General features: G+C 48.0%; 1 protein-coding gene across 1 annotated transcript; it reads left to right on the top strand.

Annotated features, from left to right (window-relative positions):
* Positions 1-1,807: 1,807 nt before the first annotated feature.
* LOC138671320 (oocyte zinc finger protein XlCOF7.1-like) lies at positions 1,808-21,404 on the top strand. Its single transcript, XM_069759406.1, has 8 exons — positions 1,808-1,923; positions 12,114-12,273; positions 12,368-12,541; positions 12,621-12,729; positions 12,800-12,873; positions 16,513-16,737; positions 16,867-16,963; positions 19,334-21,404. The coding sequence occupies exons 2-8, from the start codon at positions 12,196-12,198 to the stop codon at positions 20,032-20,034; spliced, it is 1,458 nt and encodes a 485-aa protein (XP_069615507.1). The 5' UTR covers positions 1,808-1,923; positions 12,114-12,195; the 3' UTR covers positions 20,035-21,404.
* The last annotated feature ends 1,196 nt before the right edge of the window (positions 21,405-22,600 follow it).

Here is a 22,600-nt window from a genome sequence, read left to right as displayed (position 1 = left end):
GGGACACAGGGGGGCCCCGACGGGCCCGGGGACACAGGGGGGCCCCGACGGGCCCGGGGACACAGGGGGGCCCCCGACGGGCCCGGGGACACAGGGGGAGGTTTTGCTTTTGGGGTTTTTTTTTTGTAGGAAATATACTCATCTATCTGACATTATCAGACACCCACAGTGTCATCACTTTGGGTCCTCGCATGGATTGTGGGGGCACCGCCATTCCACTTGGTGAAGAGAAGTCCAGAGATGAAATGACATCTGTAGAGAAGTCACTGCTCTGGGGGAAAGCCACAATACCTAGAATTAAACAGAAAAAAAATCATGCAGAAAACTCGATACAAGTAGTGGCTGACACCAGTGGCCACCAGGCTAATACTGAACAGTATAGCATGCGAGGAGAGAATAAAGCCCGGGATCTGGAGACATTATTATCACGCAGTTTCGCTCCCAGAGGTCATAGGTCAGTCATCAACCTGACGTCATGTGTGCCCAATAATATTAGTGAAAAAGTTTTATGTTAAAAAAAACAACAAAAAAAAAACCACCACAACAGGACCGACTCACCATCTCATGTTAAGTAATCTCAATCCCTCAGATCTCCATCATCATTCATCCCCTACCCTGTTCGCCCCCTCACACGTAGAACTATACTTCCCTACTCACCCCCCACCGCAAGTGACATCACACACTGACCTGCACAGCACAACAGCCCCCCCACCATGCAGACCCATGCAAATAACATCAGCCCCACTCTGCAGGTAGACCCCCCTGCACACAGATCCCCCACGCATGCAACATGACCCCTTCCCAACAGACTCCAGCACACAGCCTCTCTTCCCCCGAGACCCCCAGCACGCAGCCCCCCTTCCCAACAGACACCCAGCCCCGCTCGCAAGGAACATGACCCCCTTCCCACAGAGACCCCAGCATGCAGTCACCCTTCCCCAGGCAGGCCCCTCCAGCACGCAGTCTCAGGCAAGCAACATCACCCCCTTCCCCAGGCAGGCCCCTCCAACGTGCAGTCCCATGCAAGCATCACCCCCGTCCCCAGGCAGACCCCTCCAGCGTGCAGTCCCATGCAAGCATCACCCCCTTCCCCAGACAGACCCCCAGCACGCAGTCTCAAGCAAGCATCACCCCCTTCCCCCAGGCACACCCCCAGCACGCAGTCCCACGCAAGCAACGTCACCACCTTTGCTAGGTAGCGCCCCCAGCACCCAGTCCCACGCAAGTAACGTCCCCCCCTTCTCCAGGCAGACCACCAGCACGCAGTGCCATGCAAGCACCATCTCCCCCAGCAGACCCCCCCCTTCCAGCATGCACATGCAGCCCCATGCAAGCATCACCCCCTTCTCTCCAGGCAGACCCCCTCCACTATATACATGCAGCCCCATGCAAGCATCACCCCATTCTCCCCAGGCAGACCACCCGTCCAGCATACACATGCAGTCCCATGCAAGCATCACCCCCTTCTCTCCAGGCAGACCCCCCTCCACTATACACATGCAGCTCCATGCAAGCAACATTACCTCCTTCTCCCCAGGCAGACCCCCCTGCACTATACATATGCAGCCCCATGCAAGCAACATTACCTCCTTCTCCCCAGGCAGACCCCTGTACAGCATGCACATGCGGCCCCATGCAAGCATCACCCCTTTCTCCCCAAGCAGACTCCCACTTACCTGATCTGTGACTATGGAGAACGACCCCAAAACACTTTAAATCCTGCACGAAATCCCGCCATGACAGCCACAGCTTCCTCATATCTGCTCTGTCTGCTCTATGGAGGAAGAAGCGCCGCCCCTTCCGGTCACATGGGCACGACGTCAGCAGAGGTCCTTTAGCCGCCTTGGATTTAGCCTCTACCCGTTTACAATGGAAGTGAAGGTGTTGTGGGAGCGGCTGACCGCCCGGAGACTCCTGGATGAGGTGACGCATTGATCGTTGTCATTATTCTCTGCTGCCCGCGGCTCCTCTGCCTCTTGTGAGCGGACATGGCGGTGTCGCCCATAGCAACCAATCAGATGGCCGCTTTCATTTTGGGCTCTGGTTGCTATGGGCGACCGCTCCTTTCTGCTGTGACTACTATGAGGGATCCTCCATGGGATCGGATTAACCTCTTCCTGACTCGGTGTTTTTTTTGTCTCCTTCCTTTTTTTCCTCCCCCTTTGTTACATCACCTTTTTTTTTTAGTTTTCCATTGATGGATTCGGCCAGGACTTTGTTTTGTTACTGGGAGAGTTGACGGTTTTATATATTTTTATTACATTTTTCCCTATTTCTGCGGTGATTACAGCAATTTGTGTTTTTTTTCATTTTTTTTTCTTAACCGTACAAGTGAAATAATGTTATATTTTCTTAGATTGGACTTAGACAGATCTCGTATCGCCGCCTCTGTCGATTTCTTTACTTGGGAGTGATTTAACCCCTTCATGACCCAGCCTATTTTGACCTTAAAGACCTTGCCGTTTTTTGCAATTCTGACCAGTGTCCCTTTATGAGGTAATAACTCAGGAACGCTTCAACGGATCCTAGCGGTTCTGAGATTGTTTTTTCGTGACATATTGGGCTTCATGTTAGTGGTAAATTTAGGTCAATAAATTCTGCGTTTATTTGTGATAAAAACGGAAATTTGGCGAAAATTTTGAAAATTTCGCAATTTTCACATTTTGAATTTTTATTCTGTTAAACCAGAGAGATATGTGACACAAAATAGTTAATAAATAACATTTCCCACACGTCTACTTTACATCAGCACAATTTTGGAAACAACATTTTTTTTTGTTAGGAAGTTATAAGGGTTAAAATTTGACCAGCGATTTCTCATTTTTACAACGAAATTTACAAAACCATTTTTTTTAGGGACCACCTCACATTTGAAGTCAGTTTGAGGGGTCTATATGGATGAAAATACCCCAAAGTGACACCATTCTAAAAACTGCACCCCTCAAGGTACTCAAAACCACATTCAAGAAGTTTATTAACCCTTCAGGTGCTTCACAGCAGCAGAAGCAACAAGGAAGGAAAAAATGAACATTTAACTTTTTAGTCACAAAAATTATCTTTTAGCAACAATTTTTTTATTTTCCCAATGGTAAAAGGAGAAACTGAACCACGAAAGTTGTTGTCCAATTTGTCCTGAGTACGCTGATACCTCATATGTGGGGGTAAACCACTGTTTGGGCGCACGGCAGGGCTTGGAAGGGAAGGAGCGCCATTTGACTTTTTGAATCAAAAATTGGCTCCACTCTTTAGCGGACACCATGTCACGTTTGGAGAGCACCCGTGTGCCTAAAAATTGGAGCTTCCCCACAAGTGACCCCATTTTGGAAACTAGACGCCCCAAGGAACTTATCTAGATGCATAGTGAGCACTTTGAACCCCCAGGTGCTTCACAAATTGATCCGTAAAAATGAAAAAGTACTTTTTTTTCACAAAAAAATTCTTTTAGCCTCAATTTTTTCATTTTCACATGGGCAACAGGATAAAATGGATCCTAAAATGTGTTGGGCAATTTCTCCTGAGTACACCAATACCTCACATGTGGGGGTAAACCACTGTTTGGGCACATGGTAAGGCTCGGAAGGGAAGGAGCGCCATTTGACTTTTTGAATGAAAAATTATCTCCATCGTTAGCGGACACCAAGTCGCGTTTGGATAGCTCCTGTGTGCCTAAACATTGGCGCTCCCCCACAAGTGACCCCATTTTGGAAACTAGACCCCCCAAGGAACTTATTTAGATGCCTAGTGAGCACTTTAAACCCTCAGATGCTTCACAAATTGATCTGTAAAAATGAAAAAGTAGTTTTTTTTCACAAAAAAATTCTTTTCGCCTCAATTTTTTCATTTTCACATGGGCAGTAGGATAAAATGGATCATAAAATTTGTTGGGCAATTTCTCCCGAGTACGCCGATACCTCATATGTGGGGGTAAACCACTGTTTGGGCACTCGGCAGGGCTCGGAAGGGAAGGCGCGCCATTTGACTTTTTGAATGGAAAATTAGCTCCAATTGTTAGCGGACACCATGTCGCGTTTGGAGAGCCCCTGTGTGCCTATGCATTGGAGCTCCCCCACAAGTGACCCCATTTTGGAAACTAGACCCCCCAAGGAACTTATCTAGATGCACATTGAGCACTTTAAACCCCCAGGTGCTTCACAGAAGTTTATAACGCAGAGCCATGAAAATAAAAAATAATTTTTCTTTCCTCAAAAATGATTTTTTAGCCTGGAATTTCCTATTTTGCCAAGGATAATAGGAGAAATTGGACCCCAAATATTGTTGTCCAGTTTGTCCTGAGTACGCTGATACCCCATATGTGGGGGTAAACCACTGTTTGGGCGCACGGCAGGGCTCGGAAGGGATGGCATGCCATTTGGCTTTTTAAATGGAAAATTAGCTCCAATCATTAGCGGACACCATGTCACGTTTGGAGAGCCCCTGTGTGCCTAAACATTGGAGATCCCCCAGAAATGACCCAATTTTGGAAACTAGACCCCCAAAGGAACTAATCTAGATGTGTGGTGAGGACTTTGAACCCCCAAGTGCTTCACAGAAGTTTATAACGCAGAGCCATGAAAATAAAAAAAAAAATTATTTTCTCAAAAATGATCTTTTAGCCTGCAATTTTTTATTTTCCCAAGGGTAACAGGAGAAATTTGACCCCAAAAGTTGTTGTCCAGTTTCTCCTGAGTACGCTGATACCCCATATGTGGGGGTAAATCACTGTTTGGGCACATGCCGGGGCTCGGAAGTGAAGTAGTGACGTTTTGAAATGCAGACTTTGATGGAATGCTCTGTGGGCGTCACGTTGCGTTTGCAGAGCCCCTGATGTGGCTTAACAGTAGAAACCCCCCACAAGTGACCCCATTTTGGAAACTAGACCCCCAAAGGAACTTATCTAGATGTGTGGTGAGCACTTTGAACCCCCAAGTGCTTCATAGAAGTTTATAATGCAGAGCCGTGAAAATAATAAATACGTTTTCTTTCCTCAAAAATAATTATTTAGCCCAGAATTTTTTATTTTCCCAAGGGTAACAGGAGAAATTGGACCCCAATAGTTGTTGTCCAGTTTCTCCTGAGTACGCTGATACCCCATGTGTGGGGGTAAACCACTGTTTGGGCACATGCCGGGGCTCGGAAGTGAAGTAGTGACTTTTGAAATGCAGACTTTGATGGAATGGTCTGCGGGCGTCACATTGCGTTTGCAGAGCCCCTGGTGTGCCTAAACAGTAGAAACCCCCCACAAGTGACCCCATTTTAGAAACTAGACCCCCCAAGGAACTTATCTAGATATGTGGTGAGCACTTTGAACCCCCAAGTGCTTCACAGACGTTTACAACGCAGAGCCGTGAAAATAAAAAATCATTTTTCTTTCCTCAAAAATGATGTTTTAGCAAGCATTTTTTTAGATTCACAAGGGTAACAGGAGAAATTGGACCCCAGTAATTGTTGCGCAGTTTATCCTGAGTACACTGATACCCCATATGTGGGGGTAAACCACTGTTTGGGCACACTTCAGGGCTCGGAAGTGAGGGAGCACCATTTGACTTTTTGAATACGAGATTGGCTGGAATCAATGGTGGCGCCATGTTGCGTTTGGAGACCCCTGATGTGCCTAAACAGTGGTAACCCCTCAATTCTACCTCCAACACTAACCCCCCCACACCCCTAACCCTAATCCCAACTGTAGCCATAACCCTAATCACAACCCTAACCCCAACCCTAATTCCAACCCTAACCCTAAGGCTATGTGCCCACGTTGCGGATTCGTGTGAGATATTTCCGCACCATTTTTGAAAAATCCACGGGTAAAAGGCACTGCGTTTTACCTGCGGATTTTCCGCGGATTTCCAGTGTTTTTTGTGCGGATTTCACCTGCGGATTCCTATTGAGGAACAGGTGTAAAAAGCCGCGGAATCCGCACAAAGAATTGACATGCTGCGGAAAATACAACGCAGCGTTTCCGCGCGGTATTTTCTGCACCATGGGCACAGTGGATTTGGTTTTTCATATGTTTACATGGTACTGTAAACCTGATGGAATACTGCTGCGAATCCGCAGCGGCCAATCCGCAGCCAAATCCGCACCGTGTGAACATAGCCTAATTCTAAAGGTATAAAGTCAAAGTAATGGAGTGGAGGAAGCCGACACAATCCTGTGTCACGGCGGTGATTCACCGCCGTGACACAGGATTGTGTCGGCTTCCTCCACTACGCCACCAACGCTTGCCCCCTGCTGCCAAGGGATACAGAGACGGATATCATCCCCAGTTCTGCCTTTAATAGACCACACCATACAGGGAGTCCACTTCCGCTATTACACCCCTGAATACATCTATGCTTCTGCATGCATAAGCGATACAGCATTATATGGTCTCATTCCCTCTGGGGCTTTCCAATTAACGCAGGAGGAACACAGCCCAAGCTGTATCCCTGATATTACACACAGGGCAGCTATAGGTGTCTTTCCAGCCGGAATTGCGGCTACAGTGCACTGGCAAGCGCTCTTTATGATTTCAGTATGGTTATGCAACTTTATTCCTTTACCTGACTCACCGGTCAAATAGGGTCCTTTCTGTACAAAACAACAGAGTTATAACGGGCGATTTTGTGAACAAGGCCAAGGTTTGGCCGAAACGTCAATTCGCCAAATACCTCTTTTTCACGAATTTATATTTAATAAACTTTTTGCTAATTCGATAATATACGAGTGCAGTGATTACTTTGACTTTATGACTTGTGGGATCGAGTATCCCGTTCACTGGCACCGTGAACTTTATTTGATTGAGTGCTAGCTTTCAATTTTTTCTATAATTCTAAAGGTATGTGCACACGCTGCGGAAAACGCTGCAGATCCGCAGCAGTTTCCCATAAGTTTACAGTTCAATGTAAACCTACGGGAAACAAAAATCGCTGTACACATGCTGCGGAAAAACTGCACGGAAACGCAGCGGTTTACATTCCGCAGCATGTCACTTCTTTGTGCGGATTCCGCAGCGGTTTTACAACTGCTCAAATAGAAAATCGCAATTGTAAAACCGCAGTGAAATGCGCAGAAAAAAACGCGGTAAATCCGCCATAAATCCGCAGCGGTTTAGCACTGCGGATTTATCAAATCCGCAGAGGAAAAATCCGCAGAGGACCAGAATACGTGTGCACATACCGAAACCCTAGCCCTACCCCTAACCCTAACCCTAACCCTAGCCCTAACCCTAGCCCTACCCCTAACCCCAGCCCTAACCCTACCCCTAGCCCTAACCCTAGCCCTAACCCTAGCCCTAACCCTAGCCCTACCCCTAACCCTAACCCTAGCCCTAACCCTAGCCCTAACCCTACCCCTAACCCTACCCCTACCCCTAACCCTAACCCTATTCTAACATTAGTGGAAAAAAAAAATTTTCTTTATTTTTTTATTGTCCCTACCTATGGGGGTGACAAAGGGGGGGGGTCATGTATTATTTTTTTTATTTTGATCACTGAGATAGATTATATCTCAGTGATCAAAATGCACTTTGGAACGAATCTGCCGGCCGGCAGATTCGGCGGGCGCACTGCGCATGCGCCCGCCATTTTGGAAGATGGCGGCGCCCAGGGAGAAGACGGACGGGACCCCGGCTGGATCGGTAAGTATGATGGGGTGGGGGGGGATCACGGGGGGGGGGATCGGAGCACGGGGGGGGAATCGGAGCGCGGCAGGCGTGGAACGGAGCACGGGGGGGCTGGAACGGAGCACGGGGGGGTGGAACGGAGCACGGGGGGGGTGGATCTGAATGCAGGGGGGGGTGATTGGAGCACGGGCAGGTGATTGGAGCACGGGGGGAGCGGACAAGAGCACGGGGGGGAGCGGAGCACTGGATGGAGGGGAGCCGGAGCAGTGTACCGGCCAGATCGGGGGGCTGGGGGGGCGATGGGTGGGGTGGGGGCACACTAGTATTTCCAGCCATGGCCGATGATATTGCAGCATCGGCCATGGCTGGATTGTAATATTTCACCCGTTATAATGGGTGAAATATTACAAATCGCTCTGATTGGCAGTTTCACTTTCAACAGCCAATCAGAGCGATCGTAGCCACGAGGGGGTGAAGCCACCCCCCCTGGGCTAAACTACCACTCCCCCTGTCCCTGCAGATCGGGTGAAATGGGAGTTAACCCTTTCACCCGATCTGCAGGGACGCGATCTTTCTGTGACACAGCATATGCGTCACAGGTCGGATTGGCACCGACTTTCATGACGCATACGCTGTGTCACAGGTCGGGAAGGGGTTAAACTTTGATTTTCTTTTCTTTTTTTTTTTTTGTAAAACATTTTATTATTTTTCACTTTATTTTTAGTGTTCTCTGGGAATGATCATTGGTTAGTTTAATAAGTGGTTAATAAGCAGCGTACCCCTGCACAAACTGTGACATCCTAGGTTGGGATGGCAATGTCATTAGTTGCTATGGGCAACGACTCCACTTTTTATTTATTTTCCCCCTGCACCATTGTCTTCTTGTTCCTCCTTTTTCTGTTCATCTTCCGTCTCGCTTTTTATTGAATCTAGTATCTGTCTCGTCTGTGCCAGAATTCTGGAATGAAAAAGCCACTAGAATTAGTGGAAACGTTACAATTATTATTTTTTTTTCACCTTTTTCAAATAAATGGGGACAGTGGCCAAATGCTGCACAATCACATTGACGAGAAGGTTCGTCGTTGACTCACGGCGCGAAAAGATTTAATTTTCTTGCGCCAGGAATAATCCGGAGACTTGTGGCGATGTCTGAACAATCCCCCCAATGTCTTCCTCCACGTCACCGTTCATGGTTATTGCCTTCTGCTTCTTGTATCTCTGCGTTCATTGTTTTCCTCTTGTTCCTTTGATTTCTCTTTTCCTTCATTGTCTTTTTCTTCTTTTCATGGTTTTTCTCTTTTATGTAATTGTTTTCCATTTTTCCTCGTCTTCTTTCTTGTCTTCTGATTTGTTTCCTTCCTCTTTTGCTTCATTCTCTTCCTCTTCTATTTCGTTTTCCTCCATTTTTTTTCTTCTTCTCATCTTCCTTCTTCTTGTTCATGGTTTTCTACTAGTTCTTGTCTTCGGCTTCTTCATTATCTTCTTTTATCGTTCATTGTCTTCCTCCTGGTTTGTCTTGTTGTCTTCATTATTTTCCTCTGTTTTTTGTCTTCGTTTTCTTCATCTTCTACTTTATATTTTCATTGTTCATTGTTTGTTTTCTTCTCGTTCATTGCCTTTCCTTTTGTTCTTTGTCTTCCTCCTCTACTTCATTGTTTTCCCCTCTTTGCTCTGCGTCTTCTTTTTGCACTGACCTCTGTATAAGTCATGCACAGTCTCTTGCCCTTTCCTCTACAGTTAATAAAAAACTAAACCACAATGAAAAAAACCCTAAAAAAAAGTCTTTATTTGTAAATATTTTAAAAGGCCAAATAATCACCACTAGACAAATACATAAATTACCATCACCAAACTGAAGCTGGGTATTGGTACAGGGGTACTGATCTGAAAAATACCAGATCAAAAATAATGGTACACAAACCTAATGTGGCCCTAGTAGGGTCCTACACATGCTGCACCTTCCTGACAGTGGAGGTCGGCACCCTAAGTTCGACACGGCGCCCCCACTCCGCGACGGCTGTCCCAGAAGACCCTCTCGGCTACCCAACCCAAGACCCTCCACCGTGCACACAAATAGCTAATTTCCTTGGCTATAAAAATATGAATAAACCTCTCCTAGGACGGGAATAAATCCTCTAGTGATTGCTAGAATTTATTGAGAGTTGCCAAACGTTGTCCACTCAGAGGACGACAGATTGTCCTTATATTAAAGCTCCTTCTATAGCGGTCATTGGCATGGCTGAAGAACAAGAACGAACCACAAGAACTATAGATGTATTCAGGGCTGTGGAGTCGGAGTTAGTTTTGGTTGGAGTCGGTAGAAATGTACCGACTCCGACTTTAAGAAAAAAAATGTATTAATATTTCATAATTGAACTTTCATATGAATTTTATAAATGTTACTCAAATATATATGTGCTATCAAACTATGAACAACAGTGACAAGCAGTTCTGCTGGAGATAGAGACATTTCTTAAGGTACCATCACACTGAGCGACTTTAGAACGATGACGACAGCGATCTGTGACGTTGCAGCGTCCTGGATAGCGATATCGTTGTGTTTGACACGCAGCAGCGATCAGGATCCTGCTGTGCCATCGTTGGCCGGAGTTAGAAGGCCAGAACTTTATTTCGTCGCTGGATCTCCCGCTGACATCGCTGGATCGGCGTGTTTGACGGAGTGCAAAGATTACAGTGCGCATGTCCGTAGCCCTATGACGTACTGCTGACCTGCCGTGGTCGGAGGGTCGTCAGCGCCGCACTCAGCCTGAGAGATGGAGGAGTGCAAAGACTATAGTGCGTATGCCCGCAGCTCTGCGACGCATTGCTGACCCACCGCATGGAAATGCAGGATGGGAGGTCAGAGAAAGGGAACGAGGCCTGGAATACAGAGCAGCGTGCGCTCCACCTAATGGTGGAAGTGAGAGTACTGTAATCTCCAAATTATATGCGAAATGGCCTGAAGTGGCTAATGAGGCAATATAGGGAGCTAAAGGTACCGTCACACTCAGCGACGCTGCAGCGATACCGACAACGATGCCGATCGCTGCAGCGTCGCTGTTTGGTCGCTGGAGAGCTGTCACACAGACCGCTCTCCAGCGACCAACGATCCCGAGGTCCCCGGTAACCAGGGTAAACATCGGGTTACTAAGCGCAGGGCCGCACTTAGTAACCCGATGTTTACCCTGGTTACCAGTGAAGACATCGCTGGATCGGCGTCACACACGCCGATCCAGCGATGTCAGCGGGAGATCCAGCGACGAAATAGAGTTCTGGACTTTCCTCAGCGACCAACGATCTCCCAGCAGGGGCCTGATCGTTGGTCGCTGTCACACAGAACGATTTCATTAACGATATCGTTGCTACGTCACAAAAAGCGTAAATTGAACGCGGTAATCTCCATTTCTCCACATGCACTGTAGGCCACTATGGCTTTGCCTCTACTGATGGCCCCCCGATGAGCCCCTATATCAGGAGGGGGCGAAACGCGTAGGGACGTGGACTATGAAACAATTTACATGACTCAGATAAGTAACCTGCTTTAGTTTCGACAGCTTGCTGGCCACAAACATTTCCGGCAATGCATTTGATATTATGTGTGGCACAGCTGTATGTGGCATATTAACCAGGAGATTCTGCTGAATGTATACATCCATTGAGTTTTACCAGAGTTTGCTATGAAACTATTTTTATTCCTTTTCGGCTCATAATGTACTGAGGAGTAGACCTTGATATTATACGGAAACGTTAGGACAATACGTATATAGTTCTTGTGGTTCGTTCTTGTTCTTCACCCATGCCAATGACCGCTATAGAAGGAGCTTTAATATGAGGACAATCTGTCGTCCTCTGAGTGGACAATGTTTGGCAACTCTCCATAAATTCTAGCAATCACTAGAGGATTTATTCCTGTCCTAGGAGAGGTTTATTTATATTTTTATAGCCAAGGGAATTAGCTATTTGTGTGCACGGTGGAGGGTCTTGGGTTGGGTAGCCGAGAGGGTCTTCTGGGACAGAAGGGACAGCCGTCGCGGAGTGGGGGCGCCGTGTCGAACTTAGGGTGCCGACCTCCACTGTCAGGAAGGTGCAGCGTGTGTAGGACCCTACTAGGGCCACATTAGGTTTGTGTATCATTATTTTTGATCTGGCATTTTTCAGATCAGTACCCCTGTACCAATACCCAGCTTCAGTTTGGTGATGGTAATTTATGTATTTGTCTAGTGCTGATTATTTGGCCTTTTAAAATATTTATAAATAAAGACATTTTTTAGGGTTTTTTCTTTGTGGTTTAGTTTTTTCTTATTACACCCCTAGCTTTATTCAGTTTTTTTTTTTCCTCTACAGTTAATACTCAGTTCTCGGACGTGTCACGTCTGCCCGAGGTTCCTCTCAAACATACATGAGATGTGAACGGAGCGCAGGTTCTAGACAATCCCTCCTCAGCGCTTCCTTACACTTTCAATGATTCTTCTTTGTTGTTTTTTTTTATTCTTTTCTTTTCTTCTTTCAGTTCCGGGATCGTCATTGCTGAGCTTCCTCCATGATTGGTGTCTACAAGAACCTGAGCCTAGTCCACCGCTGATCGGCAGAGGATGAAGACGGGCAACGATGAGATGACCAAGAGAATATTAGGTGTTACCCTGGAGATCATCTACCTGCTGACCGGTGAGGTGAGCGATGCTGGATGTTAGGTCACAAGACAAGAGTTTGGAAAGTTTCTGGTGCTTAAATCTAGTCCTTTCCTTGTCTCCATCTCGTTATTAGGATTATGGACCAGTGAAGACGTCCATCCGACCTGTGACCCCCAGTTTATCTAGAGGACGGAGCAGGACTCATCTCCTCACGTCAGCGCCTTCACCTCTCTTGCTGATCGTGGAGAGACCCCATGAGAAGAAGATCCTAGACCTCACCAAGATCATTGAGCTGCTGACCGGGGAGGTGAGGTCTCGGGGTCATTATGTTCAGACGCCGGGAGGGGGACAATGTGGACGATAATGAGTGTCTTTCCCTACATCAGGTTCTTGTGCGGTGTCAGAACGTCGCTGTCTACTTTTCTGTGGAGGAGTCGGAGTATTTAGCAGGGCGTAAGGATCTGAACAAGGACGTCATAATGGAGACGCAGCCGGGTAGGATATATAGCTATATACCCTCATCCGATGATAAATCTTATATATACTCTGTATTCTGTCACTGCAGAGTCCAGGAAGAAACGTCCCAGAACAGACAACGCACAGGAGTCAGCAGAGGAGAGTGCCGCACACGAGCACCAGGTAGGTAATCTAGGGTGATGTTCTCCTGTCATTAGTCACCATCTATATGTCCTGTTATTTCATTGTGAGATGCCCCTTACCTGGAGTTCTCTGCAGACAGCCACATCTGTCTCCATATAGCAAGCAACAGCCACATCAGTCTCCATATAGCAAGCAACAGCCACATCAGTCTCCATGTAGTGACCGACGACCACATCAGTCTCCATATAGCGAGCGACGGCCACATCAGTCTCCATATAGCGCATGACGGTCGTATCTGTCTCTACAGTGCGCGACGGCCACATCAGTCTCCATATAGCGAGCGACGGCCACATCAGTCTCCATATGGCGAGCGACGGCCACATCAGTCTCCATATGGCGAGCGACGGCCACATCAGTCTCCATATGGCGAGCGACGGCCACATCAGTCTCCATATGGCGAGCGACGGCCACATCAGTCTCCATATGGCGAGCGACGGCCACATCAGTCTCCATATGGCGAGCGACGGCCACATCAGTCTCCATATGGCGAGCGACGGCCACATCAGTCTCCATATGGCGAGCGACGGCCACATCAGTCTCCATATGGCGAGCGACGGCCACATCGGTCTCCATATGGCGAGCGACGGCCACATCAGTCTCCATATGGCGAGCGACTGCCACATCGGTCTCCATACGGCGAGCGACGGCCACATCGGTCTCCATACGGCGAGCGACGGCCACATCGGTCTCCATACGGCGAGCGACGGCCACATCGGTCTCCATACAGTAGGCGACGGCCACATCGGTCTGTATATAGTAGGCGATGGCCGCATCGGTCTGTATATAGTAGGCGACGGCCGCATCGGTCTCCATACAGTAGGCGACGGCCTCTATATAATTCTTGCCATTCTGTATATAGCGACATGTAAAAGTTTGGGCACCCCTGGTCAAAATTACTGTTATTGTGAACAGATATGGAAGTTGAAGATGAAATGATTTCTGAAAGGCCTAAAGTTAAAGATGACACATTTTATTTGTATTTTAGGCTAAAAATTACCGTATTTTTCGGACTATAAGACGCACCGGACCATAAGACGCACCCCAAATTTGGGGTGAAAATTGCAGAAAAAAAGATTTTTTATAACATGGGGGTCCGTCTTATTGTCCGAATTTACAGTATCTTATGGCGGTGGCAGAGCAGGGTCACAGGAGGCAAGGTGGGGTGATGCTGGGATGAGGAGGTGCTGGGATGAGAAGGTGCTGGGATGAGAAGGTGCTGGGATCAGGAGGTGCTGGGATGAGAAGGTGCTGGGATCAGGAGGTGCTGGGATCAGGAGGTGCTGGGATCAGGAGGTGCTGGGATCAGGAGGTGCTGGGATCAGGAGGTGCTGGGATCAGGAGGTGCTGGGATCAGGAGGTGCTGGGATCAGGAGGTGCTGGGATGAGAAGGTGCTGGGATCAGGAGGTGCTGGGATCAGGAGGTGCAGTGAGAGGTATGGCGTGAGAGGGGTCCCTGGCGTACCATGCAGGCTTACCTAGGTGGCAGAGGTGCGGTGGCAGAGGTCCGGTGGCAGAGGTGCGGTGGCGGGGGTGTGGCAGCAGAGGAGGCGCAGGAAGCGGGGTCCCTTTCCCCGGTATGGTGATGCAGCAGGCCCGGTATGCAGCAGAGCCGGGTGAATCCTCTTGTTATCGGTGGGCGCGGCCATCTTCCTGAGGCCGCGCGTGTGCAGATGAAGCGCTCTGCTCCCGGGGCTTCAGGAAAATGGCCGCGGGAGGCCGCGCGTGCGCAGATGGAGATCGCGGCGGCCATTTTCCTGAAGCCCCGGGAAGCAGAGCGCTCCATCTGCGCACGCGCGGCCTCCGGAAAATGGCCGCCACCACCGATAACAAGAGGATTCACCCGGCTCTGCTGCATACCGGGCCTGCTGCATCACCATACCGGGGAAAGGGACCCCGCTTACTGCGCCTCCTCTGCCGCCACACCCCCGCAACCGCACCTCTGCCACCGCACCTCTGCCACCGCACCTCTGCCACCTAGGTAAGCCTGCATTGCGACTATTAGACGCACCCCCCATTTTCCCCCCTTTTTTGGGGGGGAAAAAGTGCGTCTTTTAGTCCGAAAAATACGGTATATATAATTTCATCTTTTACATTTTAAAAATTACAAAAAGTAAAATGGGCTGATGCAAAAGTTTGGGCACTCTTGGAGATTTGTGTGCTCAGATAACTTTGACGAAGGTTTCAGACCTTAATTAGCCTGTTAGAGTTATGGTTTGTTCACCATCATCTTTGGAAAAGGCCCGGTGATGTAAATTTCCCGGCTTTATAAACACTCGGCCTCCTCTAACCTTGTGACAAAAACACCAGCCATGGGTTCTTCTAAGCAGCTGCCGAGCACTCTGAAAATGAGAATGGTGGAGCCCACAAAGCAGGAGCAGGCTTTAAGAAGATAGCAAAGTGTTTTCAAGTTGTCCTTTCCTCAGTTTGATATGTAATTATGAAATGGCAGTTTCCAAGAACAGTGGAGGTCAAGATAAGGTCTGGAAGACCAAGCAAAATGACAGTGAGAGCTGCTCGTAGGATTGCTAAGGAGGCAATTCAGAACCCCCGCTTCACTGCAAAAGACCTTCAGAAATAGTTAGCACAATCTAGAGTTATGGTACATTGTTCTACTGTTCAGACACTCCTGCACAAATATGGCCTTCATGGAAGAGTCATCAGAAGAAAACCTCTCCTGCATCCTCAGCATAAAATCCAGCATCAGAACTATGCGAAAGAACATCAATACAAGCCTGATTCATTTTGGAAACAAGTCCTGTGGAATGATGAGGTAAAATAGAAATCTTTTGTCACAATGATGAAAGGTATGTGTGGAGAAAAAAAGGCACAGGATTTCAGGAAAAGAACATCTTACCAACCAGTAAGCATGGAGGTGGATGAATCATACTTTGGGGTTGTGTTAAAGCCAATGGCACAGGGAACATTTCACGGGTAGAGGGAAGAATGGATTCAATGAAATTTCAACGAATTCTTGATGCAAACATAACACCATCTGTAAAAAAGCTGAAGGTGAGAAGAGGAAGAGGATGGCTTCTACAAATGGATAATGATCCTAAACATCTCACAATCCACAATAGACGACCTCAAAAGGCGCAAGCTGAAGGTTTTACAATGGCCCTCACAGTCCGAAGATCTGAACATCATTGAAAATCTGTGGCTAAAACTCAAAATAGAGGATGGAAGACGCCCCAGGAATCTCACAGAACTGGAAGAGTTGTTCAAGGAAGAACGGAGGAAAATCCCTCAGACGAATTGAAACCGTTGTATGACTGCAAAAAGTGTTTACAAGCTGTGATACTTGGAAAAGGGGGCGCTACTAGGGACTAAACATGCTGTGTGCCCAAACTTTTGCATTGGCCCATTCTCCTTTGTGTAATTTTCAAAATGTAAAAGATGAAAATATATATATATTTTTGCCTTAAATACAAAGGAAATGTGTCCTCTGTTACTTTAGGCCTTTTTTAGATCATTTCAATCTTCAACTTACTTTACTGTTCACAATGACAGTAATTTTGACCAGGGGTGCCCAAACTTTTACACACCACTGTATATCACGTGACGGCCACGTTGGTCTGTATATATGACTCAGGCGGAGGAGTGAATATCTGTTCTGTTCAGGATGGAAGCTATAGAGTGATCAAGGTTGAAGATGAGGAGTTAGAAGAACATGATGCAGAGGAGACAGGTGTCGGCCCAGGTGAGAGCAGAGCTGCCCTCCGAGTCAGAAGCATCGTGAGTCCTACAGATGAGCCCAGTGCGAGAAAAACATTGGAGCGGCGTCCCAGACCGGACGATGCCCAGGAGTCTGGAGAGGAAAGTGACTGCGCCACGCAGGACCACCAGGTAAATGGAGACGAGATGATTCCACCAAACCCGTGATCGGGCGAAGTCATGATATTGTGCAAACTGACCGCCGACGGGCAATGACGCTCACGTGTGACATCTGCCCTCGGGGTCTTCTGCTTTATGTAGGATGGAAGCCTAAGAATCATCAAAGTGGAAGTAGAGGAGATAGACGGGTGGGGAGTTGAGCAGAGTCCTCAGGAGACCCCTACAGATACCATCCCAGGTGAGAAACTACCTCCAAACCCAGGTCGTAGACTTTATAGGAGAACGTTATTTCACTATACTGCTATATAGTGTAGAAATATTTATTTTTATTAATAGGAAAAGGGTGAAGGCTTTAAAAGTTTTTTTTACATTGTAGCCTTTGATCACAGATAGTGATGAGCGAGTATCAGGGCCGGACTGGGACAAAAATTCAGCCCTGGCATTTGAAGGTACACAGGCCCGCTTGTCGTATGGTGGTTACACACTAAGGCTAAGTGCACACGTTCAGGATTTTTCGCGCTTTTTTTTCACGTTTTTTCAATATAACAATGCGAAAAAACGCTTACATTAAGCATCCTATTAGAATGCAATCCGCAAATTTTTGTGCACATGCTGCATTTTTTTCCAGAGCGGAAATGCATTCCGGAAAAAAACGCAGCATGTTCATTATTTTGCGGAATCGCGGGGATTCCGCACACATAGGAATGCATTGATCTGCTTACTTTCCGCATGGGGCTATGTCCACCACGTGGGAAGTAAGCGGATCATGTGCGGTTGGTACCTAGGGTGGAGGAGAGGAGACTCTCCTCCAGGGACTGGGCACCATATCCCTGTAAAAAAAAAAAATAAACTAACAAATATTGATATACTTACCTTCCGATTGGCCCCCGGAGTCCTCCCGCCTCTTAGCGGTGCACGCGGCGCCTTCTGTTCCCAGGGATGCATTGCGCGAAGGACATGGGATGACGTCACGGAGGTGTCAGTGCACGCTTAGATTTCATAAAATCCCATCCACTATGCTGTAACATCTGGCCGCTGTGGATAGGACACTGCATCGAATCCACAGCAAATCCGCCAAGTGGAAACATACCCTCAGCCGTCAGATTTCCTTTAAAATCCCACAGGTGCCATCTATGTCCCATGGTTGACTATTAGGCTATTTGCACACGTTGCGGATTTTGCTGCGGATTCGCAGCAGCTTTCCATGAGTTTACAGTACTATGTAAACCTATGGAAAACCAAATCCACAGTGCACATGCGCGGAAACGTAGCGTTGTTTATTCCGCAGCATGTCAATTCTTTGTGCGGTTTCCGCAGCGGTTTACACCTGCTCCATAATAGGAATCCGCAGGTGTAAAACCGCAGGTGGAATCTGCGCTAAATCCGCAGGTAAAACACAGTGCCTTTTACCTCCGGATTTCTTAAATCCGCTGTGGAAAAATCCGCAGCCATCAAAACTACGTGTGCACATAGCCTTTTCCCTGCTTTTGAGAACTATAACTCCCAGCATGTACAGCAGCTCCTATGGCATGCTGGGAGTATAGTGCACCACAGGACTGGTGATTTTTTGAGGGAAGAAGAGTGGACATGGCTTTTTTTTCCTTAATTCTATTAGAGCTTGCCTCTTAGCTAGTTCCAGGTACAACTCCGGGCTTTCTGTGCTTCTGCTCCATGCACTCAGGGTCAGGTTATCATCAGCTGGTAAATCCTTTCTGTCCCTGCCACCTCGCTGGACAGGAGTTAGTGGGCGTCTGATGTCCTGACTCCTGACCCCAGGCTACAGTAAGTGGCAGGGTCCCAGCAGCACAGAAGAGCAGAGCGCGCCTCTCCCCCTGCCCCTGTGCCTGTTTCCTCATCACAGCTGGTGTTCAAACCATCAGACCGCGGCCATCAACTTCATCCTGTCCAGCGTGGCGGCCGCAATGATTTTAGAAGTGCAGCGCGATCCTGGGCACAAGGCAAGCTGATGCTGCCTAGTGTGCTGGCTGCAGAAAACAGAATGCCGGCTGACAGCGTGAAGGGGGCGACAGATCGAGCGGCCCACTGCAGGCACCGGCCCTTCCGGCATTTGCCAGAAATGCCCGATGGCCAGTCCGGCCCTGGCGAGTATACTCGTTACTCAAGATTTCCCCAGCACACTCGGGTGATCTCCGAGTGTTTAGACATGATCGGAGATTGTTTCTGTCTCCATAGCTGCATTATTTCCAGCTGCTAGACAGCCTGAGTACATGCAGGGATTGCCTGTTTGTTAGGGAATCCCCACATATATTCAGGCTGTCCAGCAGCCACAAATAATGCAGCTACGGAGACAGAAACTAAATCGCCGAGCACGCTGAAATACTCGGACATCACCCGAGCGTGCTGGGAAAATCTCGAGTAACGAGTATACTCGCTCATCATTAGTCACAGATGCTCCTTTCCCAGTGTATTGATATTGTTGAGATCTCGGGGGAGGTTGATTGGATGACAGATAAATATCTGTTATTAGCTATACCTTACAGTAAAAAACAATCTTCCAGGTTGGGGACATTTTTTTTGAGTTTTCACCAATCTGCGCCTTAAGGTAAAACTCTTAATATAAAGAATATCTTTCCTTCCCTTTTCTCAGGTCCGACATCCTCCAGTTTGGATAACATGGTGTCCTGTCCTGAATGTGGCAAATGTTTTTCCCATAAGTCCAAGCTCAGCCGGCACAAAAAGACCCACACGAGCGAAACGCCGTTTTCATGTAAGGACTGCGGAAAATGCTTCAAACATAAAACGTCACTTGCCGACCACAAGAGAATCCACACGGGAGAGAAGCCGTTCGCCTGTTCCTACTGCGGACAGAAATTTGCCCATCGGTCCATTGTTATCGACCACGAGAGGACGCACACGGGCAGCAAGCCCTTCTCCTGCTCTTTCTGTGGCCAAAGCTTCACTATGAGGTCCACATATGTTAACCACCTGAGAATCCACACGGGGGAGAAGCCGTTCTCCTGCTCGGATTGCGGTAAATGCTTCACTCAGAAGTCAGCACTTGATAAACATCGGTTCCTCCACACGGGAGAGAGGCCGTTCTCGTGCCCAGAATGCGGGAAGAGTTTTTCCAGAAGGTCTCTGCTTGTGGAACATGAGAGGACACATACGGGAGAACGGCCGTTTTCATGCTCAGAGTGTGGCAAAGCCTTTGCCCACAAGTCGACCCTTTCTGCTCATAGGATAAGTCACTTGGGGCTGAAGATGTTCTCCTGCTCTGATTGCAACAAGTCCTTCACCACCAAAAAAGGGCTTGTAAGACATTGGCAAATCCACGCAGGAGAGAAGTGATATCAGTGCCGCATCTACAGGGGGTATGAAAAGTTTTTGGGTGTGACGACTATAGGTTCATTGGGAAAAAGCTGGTAAGAGCTGATCTCCTGGGTAAGATGGGGCATGTGGTTGTATCCAGGAAGACGCACCAGTGCCAACATTTGCAACCCTTATGCCTCTAGGGACACCCATCGGACATTTATGAGGGAGGTATGGGTACCTCTGAAGAACACGGCTATGGTCTGAGGAGCCAAGTGGTACAGCGGATTGTTGCACCGTGTAGACATTAAATGGTCACTATCATTTCAAGAAACTGGTGAATATAATAAACTTTGTATTACTTTGTCAAAGGAATCTGCTGCTTCTTTGTCCAGCTCCTGGGACTCATCATTCACTCTGAAAAACTGCTAAGTTCGGTCCTCGTCAAAACAAGATGGACGGCTAGCGCAGCCACGGATAAGATTGCTGCCTTTTGATGGCAATGGAGGAGGAACGGAGTGAAAGAGGTACACACACTTGAGATGTTTTCACAGCTACGCAGCTCAGTACTTCTATATAATATCCTTTCATGCAGCAGCTATTTTCTAGTGTTTTCTCTCATCCCTGTGCCGGATTCATAGCCACACTGCTCAGTACTGCTGTATAATATCCTCCATTCTGCTGTTTCTGAATATGCAACATAGACATGAGGGATTCCTCCTGCAATCATGGCTCTGTGTGTGCTGTGTATGGAAGTCATTGTAGCAGCTAGTATCCACCCACCAGTGCAGAGACAACTGAAAATAAGAGAGCGTGCAGAGGGAAAACTGGTGAAATATGCAGCATGCAAGTCATATAATGGCCAGAAACAATTGTATTCCTCATCTCCACACACAACAGATTATTCTGAACAGTCCTCTAAAATGATAGGTAAGATTTAATACTCCTGTCACGGATGGTACGTGGAATAAAACCTTTTCTCCTGTCAACAAAATTGGTCGTTCCCCAGACTTTTTGGTTTTGGGGCGACAGCAGCTGTCAGAATTAATGTGTCGTCACCCAAGGAGCCATGAATCGGATAGAATAAACCTGTGACATGCAGTACTGACTTGTCTTGGAACAGTTTCCTGCCTGTAGTCAGACAAGAAGGAAATAATTTGATTATTGCCATTCAAGACCAATGGAAACTCAGCCAAACTGAGCGTGCATGTGTGCAGGGGAAAACCAGAGGAACAGTGTTTGGCTGCGGTACATGGGAATATTTAGGCCCTGGCTACACGAAGATTCACTGAATCTCCTGATGAGAAGATGACTCTGCCGACCGTGCCCTGCAATGACGAGATGGCTCTGCAGACCCAGGCTACATAGCAAAGCTGAAAACTCAACTGCAGCTAGCAGAAAATGTCAGCCTAAGGCTGCCGTCACACGTTCAGTATTTGGTCAGTATTTTACATCAGTATTTGTAAGCCAAAACCAGGAGTGGGTGATAAATATAGAAATGGTGCATATGTTTCTATTATACTTTTCCCCTAATTGTTCCACTCCTGGTTTTGGCTACAAATTCTGATGTAAAATACTGACCAAATACTGACCGTGTGACGGCAGCCTAATACTGGAGGGGTCAGAATGATGGAGACACTGAACCTGGTTGGAGTTTTGTCTGTTGTATGGCTTTTATATTGAATCCATTTTTCTAATAAAAATAAATAAAAACAAAAGTTTTTTTTGAATACTGAGGTCCGGATGACTGTGATGTAGAAGCTGAAAAAAGTCAAGTAACTGCTAGTAGTTTGCATGGTGTGAACATATACCTTAGCGGTGGTGGTGAGGGACGGGGATATACAGATTTTTTTATTTTTCTTGCCAATATTGTTTTGGTTGCTGCAGGATGAACCGTTGAGCCCCTCGCTGGTCAAACTGGATCCCGGGACATTTCCCCAACAGCAGTGATTCTGGAGGGCCCCATCATAACACCGCCCCGACAGCAGTGATTCAGGAGCCCCCCACCCCTGTAGCAGGGATCCTAGAGGACCCCCCCCATAACACCACCCCAACAGCAGCGATCCCGGAGGGCCCCCACCATAACACCGCCCCGACAGCAGCGATCCCAGAGGGCCCCCACCATAACACTGCCCCGATATCAGTAACCCCGGAGCACACATAACAGCCCCCCCGATATCCGTGACCCCGGAGCCCCCATAATAGCGCCCTGATATCAGTGACCCTTGAGCGCACATAACACCTCCCCGATATCAGTGACCCCGGAGCCCCCCCATAACACTGCCCCAATATCAGTGACCCCAGAGCCCCCATAACACCCCCAATATCAGTGACCCCGGAGCCCCCTCATAACACCGCTCTGATATCAGTGACCCTTGAGCGCACATAACACCGCCCCGATATCAGTGACCCCGGAGCCCCCCCATAACACCGCCCCAATATCAGTGACGCCGGAGCCCCCATAACAACCCCCAATATCAGTGACCCCGGAGCCCCCTCATAACACCGCTCCGATATCCGTGACCCTTGAGCTCCCCCATAACACCGCCCCGATATAAGTGACCCCGGAGCTCCCCCATAACAACCCCAATATCAGTGACCCCGG

The sequence above is a fragment of the Ranitomeya imitator genome, chromosome 3, assembly GCF_032444005.1.
Source record: "Ranitomeya imitator isolate aRanImi1 chromosome 3, aRanImi1.pri, whole genome shotgun sequence".
NCBI classification, from domain to species: domain Eukaryota; kingdom Metazoa; phylum Chordata; class Amphibia; order Anura; family Dendrobatidae; genus Ranitomeya; species Ranitomeya imitator.
This window is presented reverse-complemented; position numbering and strand designations above follow the sequence as displayed.